General features: G+C 49.1%; 1 protein-coding gene and 1 pseudogene across 16 annotated transcripts in view; both read left to right on the plus strand.

The window, feature by feature from the left end:
* LOC115293994 overlaps positions 1 to 5,661 on the plus strand; it is a 52,506-nt pseudogene extending 46,845 nt beyond the window's left edge.
* Positions 1 to 13,336, plus strand: part of LOC115294307 (protocadherin gamma-C3) — a 161,270-nt gene extending 147,934 nt beyond the window's left edge. For all 16 annotated transcript variants that reach the window (XM_029942106.1, XM_029942100.1, XM_029942096.1 and 13 more), the window contains 2 exons: positions 5,638 to 5,726; positions 11,313 to 13,336. In XM_029942106.1, the coding sequence (XP_029797966.1) occupies positions 5,638 to 5,726; positions 11,313 to 11,539 (316 nt within the window). In that variant the 3' untranslated portion in view covers positions 11,540 to 13,336. The remainder of the gene's footprint in view (positions 1 to 5,637; positions 5,727 to 11,312) is intronic.
* Positions 13,337 to 13,725: the final 389 nt, after the last annotated feature.

The raw sequence follows: 13,725 nt of genomic DNA on the forward strand, positions 1-13,725 counted from the left end.
AGAGCACTACCTGGTGGTGAGAGCATAAAGTAGGGGTTTGCTCTGGTCAGGCAGCAAGAGGACCTGAAAGAGGAAGGGAGGTTGTGCTGAAATCTGAAGAGTTTCAATTAACCAGCTCTCGGAGAGAGGGGAAGAGCCTCCACACGGGCCTTGTGGCCTCTTAAGATCAGCAGACTGACAGGGAACTCTCTTTGCTGCCATTCTGATGAGTAAATCTGAGCGGAAGGATGAAGAAGGGAGATTTCTTCAGTCTAACTCTGACGCCAACCTTCCACCGCTTGTTTGCTCCACTCACCCCCCTGTCACCCCCCACTGCACCATCTTGGCTACTCGCACACCGGGTACAGAGCAGGGCCAGTGTGGAGTTCTTCGATGAACGTAGTTCAAGTTCAAGGCAGCACTGGGTCACATTGCCCAGATAAAGGGGTGAAAGACATGTTCTGAAGTCCCTGCCTGCCATGTGCTCCTCTTTCCAGGCACTGTCCCTTCTCAAGTCAACATTTTGGCTTCTTATCTCAACAGCTGTTATCTCAAGCTCTGAACCCAGAAGCCACTGTCCCTTCCCACGCTGTGACTCAGGCCCCACCCTGCAGCTGTTCCCAGTCTCTGTGCGGAGGAGAGAGTCTCCATTGAACTTCTCCTGGTCTCTACTCTGTTCCCCTTTGATGGCTTCCATCCCCTCCTCTGAGGGACACTAGCCCTGCCCTCCCTCAGCTGATGCAGCCATTCAGCAGACAAGTAGATCTTAGTTGGGGTTTTTTTTGCTTATAAAAAATACACACTCGTTGTAGAAGCATACGAAATGGAGAAACATTTTTAAAAGAAAAAGGACTCTAAATTTCACAATCCAGAGAAATCCCCACTAACAATTTTTGAATATGGAAATTTTCAAATCTGTACAAAAGTGGAATGAACCTCAGTGATCCCACCGTCAGCTTCAACCAATGCCCTACGTTGTTTCACTTCAGTCTCCACCCTGTTACCCCTTGAATTACTGTGAAACACATCTCAGCCATCATCTAAGGTCACCTGACTCTTCACTGTCTTAAACAGACAATTCTTTTAAATACATAGCATTAACAATAATATTGATAAAAAATAACATATTAATACTAAGTAATACAGCATCAGTAAACTAGTGTCATCAGATACCCGGTCTGTATTGACACTTCCCCAGTTGTATGTCTCTCTCTCTGGTAATTTGTAGCTTATCCAAATTAAGGCCCACACTGTGTATTTGAGTGTCTCAAATCTCTTAAGCTCTTTACTATTTTCACGTGTGTTTTTAACTTTTTTTTTAATGTTTATTTTGAGAGCGAGCACAAGGGTGAGTTGGGGAGGGGCAGAGAAAGAGGAGGACACAAGATCTTCCGGTTTCTATTCTCTTTGCAGTGTATCACAATTTTCCCATGTCAGTAAAAACATTTTTCAAAGTTAATTGTTGCATAACAACCCCTGATATGGACATATAATGTATATTTTAAAAAGCTGACGGACTTTTACTACCTTAAAAAATATATATGTATTTATATTTTAATACAGTTAAATCCAGGCTATTGTCAGAGGTGACTTACCCAGATTTGTCTTTTTTTTTTTTTTTTTTATCATGCTGCAGGGAGCATTTTTTCCACAGCCCAGCCCCTGGGCTATTCCCTCACACACACACACACATCCAGCGCACCAGAATACAACCTTAGGGCAAGAACCGTGTCTGTCAGCTCTTATGTCTTGGGATTTACCACAGGCACTGACATATAGTGGATGCTTGGAAAATGGTGAATTAGAGATAGTCCATCCCCTCTATTTTTATTGTTCACTATCTCCTAAATCCTGGGAGAGTCTCGATCCCCGCTGTTGGCTCTCTGCTGAAGCCTGTGTGGTGTCATGCATATAAGAGCAGAGGCTTCAGAGTCACATTAGGCCCCTCTCAGTTCGTAGCCCTGCCAGTTTTTGGCTGTGAGACTTTGGAAGTCTCTCAACCTCTCTGAGCCCTGGATTCATGTGCTGGAAAGTAGGGATAATCATCATAACACTTGCAGGTGGTTCTGAGGCTCAAGTAGGCTATATGTATACGTGCATACCTATACATATGTATGTAAAATATAAAATTTAGTCAGCCCAGAACTCAGAAAATAGGAAGCTCTCAGCAAGTTATTCAGAAAGAAGTCTCTCCCCCTCCACTTATTTCGTGGCCAGCTTCAGAGAGTTAGCAACCTGCGCATCTGTTTAGCCTCCAGCCTTCAACACTGCCCAAGCATCCTCCTCATCGCCCACCCCTCTACCCACCTTTATCCCCTCAGACCCAGGCCCCACTGGGCAGCCTCCTACCCAAGTATCTGACCCTCTTGTCTCCCCTGGAGCCCTTCTCTCTGCTTCCCCTCCATGATACCTGTTCTCCCCACTCTCTCCCACTTAGGCTTCTCTCTAGGCATGAGCCCATCTGCCTGAGACCTGTCCCTTTCAGCAGGTCCAGTGACAGCTCAGCAGAGCTGCATGTAAAGACCCCTGGATTCCCATGGAGACAGGTGGCTGAGGCCACAGTGCTGGGCTCCCGTCCTCCTAGAAGGGCCCTTAACCCTTAGTCCTCTCCCAGAAGCAGAAACAGTCTTTAAATTCTTAAATCCCATCACGACACCCCTATCTCTTTAAACACCTCAGTGACTTCTCAGAGCTCTTAGGATGAGACCGAAATCTTTAGTGTCCATTTTTACAACCTCAGCCCCTGACACCATCTCCCCTTGGGGCAGCCACACTGGCTTCCGTTAGTCCACCTGTTGGCCAAACCTTTTCCAACCTCAGAGGCTCGGGGCACGTGCCTCACTCTGCCTGGAAAGCTCTCTCCCACAACGCATTACTTTCTCCTAGATACTTAATTTTACTTCTCAATTTTTTACTTTGAGATGTTTCAAACTTGTCACAAAGTTGACTTATCAAAAATAGTGTGATGAACTCGGAAAAACTATTTTTACCTATATTTATCAGTTGTTTATATTTTGCATTTTTTCTCTCTCTCCACACACACACAGTAAACTTTTTTTCCTGAACCATTTGAGAGTTGCAGACATCATAGTATTTGAAAAACTTCAGTACATACCTCTTAATGACAGTAACATTCCCATATAAACCACACAAGAAGGATCAGGCTTGAGATATTTAACATTAGTGCAATAATATGTAGATTTTCATAAATTTTCTCCAAATGTCCTTTTAACCTGTTAGGTACTTTTTCTTTACAGTAAGCTCTACACCAAATGTAGGGCTTGAACTCATGATTCTAAGATCAAGTGTTTCGTGGTCTACCAACTGAGCCAACCAGGCACTCCTGGTTGAATCTGGGATTTAGTCAAGGAGCATGAATTTCCTTTGCTGGCCCTATTTCTTTTATCTCCTTTATTTAAAAAAATTTTTTTTAAATGTGTTACTGTTTATTTTTGAGAAAGAGAGGCAGAGCATTGAGTGGGGGAGAGGCAGAGAGAGAGGGAGACACGGAATCTGAAGCAGGTTGTAGGCTGTGAGCTGTCAGCCCAGAGCACATAGTGGGGCTTGGACTCACTAACTATGAGATCATGACCTGAGCCAAAGTCGGACGCTTAACCAACTGAGCCACCCAAACGCCCTTCATCTCCTTTAACGTAGAACACTCCCCTTTTTTGTTTGTCTGTTTTAATGACACTGACATTTTTTTACAGTCCAAGCCAGTCATCTTTTAAAAAGTCCCACATTCCGGGGCTTCTGAGTAGCTCAGTTGGTTGAGCATCTGACTTCAGCTCAGGTTGTGATCTCCTGGTGTCAGCACCGAGCCCACTTCTAATCCTCTGTCCCCCTCTATCTGTCCTTCCCTCCTTCTCAAAAATAAACACTTAAAAATAAACATGTCCCATGATCAGGATTTGCTTATCATTTTCTCACAGTGAAATCAGGTTAATGACCATTTTGGTAGGAATACTGTCTGGGTGACATTGCTACACCCCCACGGCATTACATCAGGAGTCATCCCGTGTCATTTTGTTCAGTTATCAGGGACACTCGTTTTGTTCACTTAGGTAAAGTGGTATCTCCAGATCTCTTCATTGCAAAGGTATTTTTAAATATTTGTGATGAACAAGTACTCCGTGGGTGATATCTGAGACTGTACAGCAACCTTTCCGTTTTAAGATTTTAGTATTCACTGGTGACGGGTGGTTACAAGGTGGTGATTTTCTGTCATTCCTCCTACCTTTGTTTGGATGGAATTGGCCTACCGATCACCTGGAAATTTCTTCAGGTGTAAATTCCCTGTCTTGTAATTTCCCTTTTCCTCAGGGACGCTTCGATTGATAGAGCTCCCTAGCCCTTACTAAATCAAGACTCCCCTATACACCCTGCTCTTTGCTCCCATGGCACTTGTCACAGTTACGATTAAATAACTGTGTGATTATTTAATGTCAGCTCCTCAGTATATAGACCATGAGCATCAGAGAGACAAACTATTTTGGTCACATTCACAACTATAACCCCAGTACCTCACCCAGTGTCTGGCGCACAGTAATTGGTCAGTAAAGGCTTGGCTGAATAAATGGACGCAGAATTCCAGCTCTTATCACTCTGAGGTGAGAGAAGGAGCCTTCTACTTCCCCTTCAGCCCCAGCTCTGTGTGTGATGTGAGGGTGTGGAGGACACACAGAGCGGCTGCACTCTGGCCTAAGCCGTAGAGGAAGTCTTCCTACCTGGGGATGGAGAATCCCAGATCAGGGGAAACCGTAAGCAGGGACAGAAAAACTGTAAAGCATTTCTTGGCTGTGCTCACCCACCAGGACAGAATACACCAACGTGCTCTTGCTCTCTCTCTTCCTCTCATGCCTCTAAGGTCTCCCCTGCAGCCCCTTCCCTTGTGGTGACCTCACTCTCCATGCATCCCTGCCCCCCCCCCCCCCCCCCCCCCCCCCCCCCCCCCCCCCCCCCCCCCCCCCCCCCCCGGTCATTCGGGCAAGAAATACTTACTGAGAAACTTTGGTGTGCCAAATGGTGCCAAGGGCCACCTAATAGTGTGTCTTTTGGGGGTGGTTCTCCCTTCCCTCAAAAACAGAAATAATAGGGTACTTTAGAATTGCAAAAACTGTGGAAATACTCACTGTGGGGAAAATCTGAGTTGAGCTGGAATTCCTTCAGGTCATTTATCAGTTAGTGTTTTTAACAGTCATCAGTCACTTCAGATTTTTCTCAATGCTTAGAGTATCTGAAGGTGCTTCAGCAGGAGGGGGGCAGACACCATCCTCTGAGACGGTGTAGACAGTGCCCCTGGGGGAGGCGCCCGGGCTGGGGTCGGGGGTTGCTTAGGGATCCCCCCTGACAAATTTTATTCATCTAAGCAAAGCAGAAGTTGGGGATTGCCATCTAGGGAAGCCCGGATTTGCTGTGAGAGGGAGTTTGAAGAATTGGGGAAGTTCCCCAGAATAGGTTTGATTTCTATGGATGGTGCAAGGCAAGCAAGTAGGCTAAGCAAAGGGATTTTTCAAAGTATTTGCAAACATTACAGGCCATCTTCTATCATGGGATGGAGATATATGGGACTAGATCTGGGAGCCCTGGGAGAGGATGGGAGGGGTGTGAGCTGGGCTGGCCTGGGAGACTGTATTCACCATCCCACTCTCTCCCCAGCTCCCAAAATGGTGATGAAACCGGCACTTGGCCCAACAACCAGTTTGACACTGAGATGCTGCAAGCCATGATCTTGGCCTCCGCCAGTGGTAAGTTATGCTACTTATGTGTGTGGGGATGGGGGGCCTGCGGTTCTGGGGGAATCCCACAGCCACTTGCCTTAAGACTGGTTATCAGCCTGCATGGTTTCTCTGGATCTTTCTTGGAGTCCCTGAGAAGCCTCAAAATTCCTGGACAAAAAGCCAGGTTGAGAAACAGCTTAAGACTTCCTGGGACGCCTAGAAAAGAGTGAAGAAGGAAAGCTTAATTGAGGGAATAGAGGGAGTGGTGTTACGTATCCAGCTCCAGAAGGGGCCACATGGGTCGGATCTACTTCTGCCACTTACTGTCTTTGTGAATTTGATAATGTTGCTTAATCTCACTAAACCTTAGCTTCTTCAGCCAAGAAAAGAGACAGTGGTCTCAACGGTTTGTTGGGAGAATAAATGAGACAGTACCACAAAGCACAAAGTACTGGGCCTGTGACACACAGGCCCTTCCCTCCTGGTAGCGGGCGTGGATATTCCCAGCACAGAGAACACATTTGGATATGAGAGACCCCTTCCCTTTGTCGTTGCCCCACCTCCAGAGCAGGATTTTGATTTTCCTGGGAGGCTAACACAGAACTTCACATGCCGATGGTTATTGTCCCTGAAGAGTCAGAAGGGTCCTGAGCAGGGCAAGCACAAAACCAGAATGATGTTAGTACCTAGGAGCACAAGCTGTGGAGGCAGGCCAACCTGGACTCAGATCTCAGCACCCACATTTAGCTGTGAGTCCTCAAGGAAGGTGCTAAGCCCCTCTGGGCCTCACTTCTGCTGACTATCACATGAGAACTAGAACAGATCTTGCTGGTGTTGTGAGGGCCCAATGCGAGGGCTTAGCACAGGGATGACAGCACGGGCACAATATGTAGTGGCCAAAACTGATTACTTCTTATCTTTTTTGGCCCATAAAAGGCAGATTTAGAATAATGCCTATTCATAAGGACTCGTTTTAGGAGCAGCACATCTTGGGCTTCCTGTGGAGGCTGTCAGGGGATTGGGCCCTGGGCTGAGTGCAGTGAGAGCGTCTGGCCTGCAGCCCGTGTGGAGGGCGGGGAGAGAACCCGGTAAAGTCAGAACAATAACCACTCAGATCACACCTCTGTCCTGTCCTGGGTGCATGCTGGGCCTTACATCAGTTCATCCTCTTCACCAGCTCTGCAAAGCAGGTCTGTGACTCTGACCGCTGAGAAAACAGAAATCCCTTGCTCCAAGGTCCCCCTTTTGAGCTCCAGATTGGTGATTCTAACCCTGCCCAACTCTCAGGTTCACACCTTTTCTTTTGCATTAACCATGTCTGCCTTTAGACGCAGGCCTGTGTTTCCCTTTTAGCTGAGTAAGTGTAGAGGCTAAACTCCTCTTACTATCCTGCTTTATCCTCCCAGACTAGAGGTGCCAGATAAAACACAGAAGGCCTGGTTAATTTTAACTTCATGTGAACAACAAATAATATTTTAGCCCTAAGTGTGTCCCAAACATGAGTATTGGGACATACTATATAAATATATATTAAAAAACCCTGTTCATTTTTTATCTGGAGTTCAGATAGGGAGGATCTATTGGGAGGATCCTGCATTTTTATTTGTTAAATTTGGCAAGCCTCTCCCGATGTCTGCGAGGCTAAATGAAGCCAGGCCCGTGGTAGGTGAAGGGGGAGAGGAAGGGAAAGTGACAGGGCGGCCAGCCTCTGAGACGGAGCTGGCCCCGGTCTGGGGTGGGCGGGGAGCTGTATTCCTGAGAGGCCAGACACTGAGGAGGGAAGAGCCGGGTGGGTGAGTCCAGAAGATGCCGAGTCAGGTCCTTGAGGGAAGTAGACAGACAGGTATATTTAACTGTTGTGGTTTTTAGCATTACATGCAGGAAGGAGACGTTTTGGTCTAAATCCAGATTTAAGAAACAGAAATGGAATCAGTATTTATGGCCCTGAACCCCCTAGGGCCCCTTCCCTTGTCAGGGCTCCACCCTTCTGGCCCACACAGCATCTGACCTGAGGGGAGGCAGGGCCTTGGGGAATGGATGCAGAGGGTTGAAGTGGCAGGGTCAGGGCCTGCTCTCACTTTCACACCCACTTCTCTGCCCTGAAGCCAGAGAGGTTTCTGGAGTCCAGCCCAGCCTGGCTAGGGGGCTGCTGCAGGGAAGTTAGTAAGAAGGAAAGTAAGTACACTTGGGAGGCTTTTTAAATAAACACTTGGGGGAAAGTGTGCGCTCAAGGAGGTTCTGGTTTGCGGTTCTACTGGTTCTAGTTTAGCTTGACCACGCTTCCCAGTCTGGAGGTGATGTCTCAGCTCTGGGCTGAGGTGGGAAGGGAGGCTGTGAGGCCAGGAGCTGGAGAGGAGGCCAGCGCACCTCTGCCCTTTAGGCCAGAGGTTGCCTGGGTTCGTTCGTTCGTTCTTTTTTTTTTTAAATTTTTAAAAAATGTTTTATTTATTTTTGAAAGAGAGAGAGACAGCATGAGCAGGGGAGGGTTAGAGAGAGAAAGAGGGAGACACAGAATCCAAAGACATGCTCCAGGCTCTGAGCTAGCTGTCAGCCCAGAGCCCGACGCGGGGCTTGAACCCACAAACCGTGAGGTCATGACCTGAGCCAAAGTCGATGCTTAACCGACTGAGCCACCCAGGCGCCCGCCTAGGTTTTTTCTTAATGCTTTTTTTTTAAGATTTTATTTTTAAATTTTTATTAATTATTAAATTTTTTAAATATTTATTTTGAGAGCAAGCATGACTGGGTGAGAGGAAGAGATAGAGGGAGAGAGAGAATCCCCAGCAGGCTCCACACTGTCAGTGCAGAGCCACAGGCGAGGCTTTATCCCATAAACAGTGAGATCTTGACCTGAGGTGAAATTAAGGGTTCAACTGAGCCACCCAGATGCCCCAGATTTTATTTTTAAGTAATCTCTACACCCAGTGTGGGGCTTGGACTCACAACCCTGAGATCAAGAGCTCCATGCTCTACTGACTGAGCCACGCAGGCACCCCCCTTTCTTGCTGCTTTTTATTTATTTATTTTTGAGAGACAGAGTGTGAGCAGGGGAGGGCAGAGAGAGAGGGAGATACAGAATCGGAAGCAGGCTCCAGGTTCTGAGCTAGCTGTCAGCGCAGAGCCCGACGCGGGGCTCGAACCCATGAACCGTGAGAGCATGACCTGAGCCGAAGTCGGAGGCTTAACTGACTGAGCCACCCAGGTGCCCCTCTTGCTGCTTTTTAAAAAATGTTTCTCTATGGAAGGGGCAAGATCTTGGTCCCTGCTTGCTGTGTGTTGGGGAGAGGTAGTAGGAGGGACCATTGAAGACTTGATTCTACAGAAGGTCAGAGGCTGTGATCCACCATCTCCCCCTCAGATTTATAGATGGGGAAATGGAGGCCTGAGTCGTGCAGGACCTCCCCCAGCGTCACCCAGCTTTCTTAATGGCAATGCTAAACAGAAGGAACTTTTCAGCCTTTTTTTGTTATGACCCGGATTTGTACATCTTCTCTCTCCTGGTCTAGCCCAACCTCGAAGTCCCCCACAAAGCCTGGGCTAGCATCAGGCCCAAGCTTCTCATGGGAGGGGGCGAGAACTGGCTTTTTCATTTCCACCTCCTGGGGGTGCTCCCTAGACATGCAGAATGTGATTAGGATGTGGGTAGGCTTGGCCTCCAGTTACCCAGAACAGCCCTTTGTGCCCCTCTGTTTCTACCTCCCTTCTCCCTATATCTTCGTGTGTGTGTGTGTGTGTGTGTGTGTGTGTGTGTGTGGGTGTGTGTGGGTGTGGGTGGGTGTGTCCCCCTCTCTGGCACCTCTCAAGTCTCCCTTTTAGCCCCTAAATCACTCTGGAATCCTAGCTCTTTGAAGCAGAATCTGGACCCCCTCCCCCATCCCTACATTTCCCAGGCTGGAAGAAGGGCATGCTGGAGGGGCGGGTGAGCTTGGCTCCATCCTGGAGTTAATTAGGGAAAACATAGAAAAAGTCAGTGGAATGAAAGGGCTGGGGGAGGGGAGCAGCCTGAGGAGAGAGGGAAGGAAGTGGGCAGCTGCTCCCTCCCACCCCGCGTCTCTTTCACACACACCGCTCAAGCCCTCAGATCCCAGGATTTGGGACTTGAAATGGAGATTGTAGAAACCTGAGCAGTGGAGTGAGGAGGCAGAAAAACCCGAGGCTCTTCTCTCTGTTCCCTTCTTCTATGCCCTTCCCCCTCTTGTGCTGGTTTTCGAAAATAGTTCCTATTTCTCAATCCCTGGTTACTGTCCCAGGATTAGTCAGCCTCTCCAGCTTTAGTCACCCTCTCTACCCACTCCCAGGATCCAACGTGGAGTGAGGGGAGACTGGGAGGAGAGCTCTTTTATCAGCTGGGCTGGGGGCTTGGCTCGGAATTCCAGGGGCTTTAACCCTCCCACTGCCAGAGGATTCCAGCAGGAGCCCTGGGGAACTCAGCCCGAGTCAGGGAAATGCCTGTCTGCCCTGCTGTGCTCCGGGAGCAGGCAGAGCCGAGTAGAAGCAGCACACGCTGTGGTACTGCTGACGTGAGCACTGCCCTAGTGCCTGGGGACTCGTGCAGCATTGTCTCATTTGAGCCTCACGAAAACCCAGTGGGGTAAGTGATTCTGTGCTTCTCTACCTTCAGTGTGCATAAAAATCACTTGGAAGTCTTGTTAAAATGCAGATTCTGAGTCTCCATTTCTAACAAGCTCCCAAGGTGGTGCTAAGCTAGGAGCCGGAATTTGTACTTCTCTACATCCCAACTTCTTGTATACACTAGGGAGTTTGGCTTGGGGTGTTCTCTGATATCCCGTCGCTCTGATACTATGAACCTCTGTCTACCGTGTACGTAAGATATCTGGTTCCAGAGGATGGGCTAAGTGAGGGATGGGTATTGAGGAGGACACTTGTGATGACTACTGGGTGTTACCTGTCAGTGATGAAACCCTCAATTTTACACTTGAAACTAATGTTACCATATATGCCAACTAACGAGAATTTAAATAAAAACCTGAAATCCAAAAGAGAAATAAAAGAGATATCAGGTCCTGGAATCATCAGCTTCTTCGCCTCCTAGAACATGGCTCATTTTGTCTTCTCTCCTCCTCCTTTGTCCTCAGAGTGGTAAGTTCCAAGCTGCTGCTGGTGGTAATGGTGACTCTCTCTACAGTATATGCGTAGATACACTTAGCCACCCCTGCTTTAACCTGTGCTGGCTGGTGTGGCTCTGAGTTAGTCTTTAACCTTCTCTGAGCCTTGCTTTCCGTATCTTTAAAGAAAGGATAAATACCACATACCTCACTGGGTTGTCTTATTAAGGTGAAAGCCTCGAAAGTTGTTTTTTTTTTTTTTACCCCCTTTTCATAGGTCTGGAGACTCTGGGAGGTTAGGTAGACTTGCCCCCAGTCAGTAGGTGAAAGAGCTGGGAATCAAATCCGGGCTATCTCACTCCAGAGCCACTTACCTCTACTCCTTTGTCAGAGGATATGTATCAAAGGTGTTTATCCCCATTTGATAGAGATGATACTCCCAGGGCTCAGTGTGGTCAGGGCTGGGCACTCTGTCCATGAACTGGTTGCGCTATAAATGAGGGATGGACCCAGAGTTGAGCTCCTGACCTTCCTCTTTCTCTTGCAGAAGCTGCTGATGGGGGCTCCACCCTCGGAGGGGGCGCTGGCACCATGGGCCTGAGCGCCCGCTATGGGCCTCAGTTTACCCTGCAGCACGTCCCGGACTACCGCCAGAACGTCTACATCCCCGGCAGTAATGCCACACTGACCAACGCAGCTGGCAAGCGAGATGGCAAGGCCCCTGCTGGTGGCAATGGCAACAAGAAGAAGTCAGGCAAAAAGGAGAAGAAGTAACGTGGAGGCCAGGCCAAGAGCCACGGGGCAGCGTCCCTCCCCAACCAGCCCAGCCTCTCCGTACCTGTACCCAGGCCTCACCTTTTCAGGGCTCACCCCCAGATACTGATAGGGGTCCAGGCCATGCTCCCTTTGAGAAACAGAAACAAGTGCCCAGTCAACACCCCCCTCTCTGCCCCCAAGGGATTGAATATGCAAAAGGGAGTTCTGCTGGGAACCCCCATCCAGTCAATTGCTGTGCCCATGGGGGTAGTGGGGCTAGTGTAGACACCATTTATCACACCCCCTTTAGTTACAGCTGAACTTTGCCATCTTCCAAATTCAATCAGGCCCATCCACAATTCCCTGCCTCCTTCCTGTCCACCCACCCCCCTCAGCAGCTCCTCTTTCTTGAATAACGTGGTTGGGGTGTTGAGGTACCTACCCGGTGACCTAAAAAGGTGGATAGTTCTGAAGAGCTGGAAGGGTGTCATAGCCTCTTGGCCTCTCCAGTTCTCAGGCTGCCCCCAAAGCATGGTTTGGTGCCAGTCCCTTCATCTCCTTCCAGAGCCCAAGACCAAGCTCAAGTTTTGGGAGACATGGTCACCATCGCCATGGGACTGATGCTTGCTGGATTTAGGGAGGGCACTTTGCTACCGTGCCTCTTCCCAGTGCCCTTGGGACCAGTCTTTTGTTCTGTTTTTCATTGTTTGATGTTCCCGCTGCATGCCGTGACTTCTCCCTCTCCAAACAAGAGACTCCATTGCATGTTCCAAGACAGTATGGGGTGGTAAGATAAAGAAGGGAAGGGTGTGGATATAGGGGATGGACGAAGCTTGACTTGCCGGTTATCAGGATCTTCCAGAAGGCTCTGTGTCCCCAGGGTACTGGCCAGATCCCCATTTCCAGTTATAAACCAAGTACCAGGCTGGACCCTCATTTACCACATTTAAGGCTCGCTCACCCCAGGCAGTGAGCTTTGGGCTGAGCTGTTAGCACCAATGGATTTAAACTGGCATTACAGGCAAAGGAAGGTCTGAGGACGTTTGGGACCAGGTTCCCTGGAGAGGTTAGAGGGCCCTCTGTGGGTGCTGGGTACTCCAGAGGTGCTCAGGTAGAAGAATCACTGTGGCCCTAGCATCCAGCCAGGGCCAGCAAGGCTGTTCTTGGTCCCTGGGTTGGGGGGGCGTGGAGCTAGAGCAGGGACCAAGTGGACAGAAAGTCTCAGCCTAGGATCCAGGCTTCTCCACAGAGCCCCTGCACTCCCCCAGCCTCTGTTCCTTCATCTTGCCAGGTGCCATTTCTTTTCCGTGAAGGCCAATGCCCAGGTCCCCAGTCTGTCCCCTAGTGGCCAGAGCCTGGTTAAAGTCCCCCAGTGCCTCCTTGTGCATAGACCTTTCTCTGCCCACCCCTTTCTGCCTACCCCGCCCCCCAGCCCCGTACCTCCAGCGGGGCTGCGCAAGAACCCCACCCCCATCCCTTACAGTAGCGTAGAGCCCCCTCCCTCTTTCAGCTGGTGTAGAATAGCCAATAGTGTAGTGCGGTGTGCTTTTCCGTGATGGCGGGTGGGCGGAGGGCTCCGCGCGCAGCCGTCTGTCCCTGAATCCGCTTGCGGCGGCCCGTGCTGTGTTTTGTGCTGTGTCCACGGGCTGCGGCGGCCCCGTCCCCTGTACTGACTCCTATAAGTGCTTCTCTCTGCATAGTCCTGTAGCTTCCCACCCACTCCCCTTCCTGTGTCTCACGCAAGTTTTATACTCTAATATTTATATGGCTTTTTTTTTCTTTGAAAAAAAATTAAAAGGTTTCTTCTGAAAGGTTGAACGGTTCTGTGTAAGAGATGGAGGCTCCTGGCATGTGTGGATGAAGTGCTGAGCTAAGAGGTGTGTGCTGTGCCAGAAGAAGGGCGGGATCTCAAGGCTGCTGTTGTATTTGTGTCTTGGTTTTGTGTTGCTGCCCTTGAGTCTGTGTGTGACATTCAAATGTGGCTGTGTGTGGTTGCAATACTGTTGTGCATATGTAACAGTGTACGATCGACTGTAATTGTGCTTGTTGATCTGTATACCGTTGTGTGTAATCAGCTTATGGGTCTGTTGTGGAGGAGGGGATCTCTGAGCCCTGCCTGTCGGTGTGGAGTTCAGTATGCTTTTTGTGGCTCTCCCGAAGGTTCTGAGCACCAGTCTCCTAGCGGAGGAGGAGACTCCAGAGCA

The sequence above is a fragment of the Suricata suricatta genome, chromosome 6 (assembly GCF_006229205.1).
Source record: "Suricata suricatta isolate VVHF042 chromosome 6, meerkat_22Aug2017_6uvM2_HiC, whole genome shotgun sequence".
NCBI classification, from domain to species: Eukaryota; Metazoa; Chordata; class Mammalia; order Carnivora; family Herpestidae; genus Suricata; species Suricata suricatta.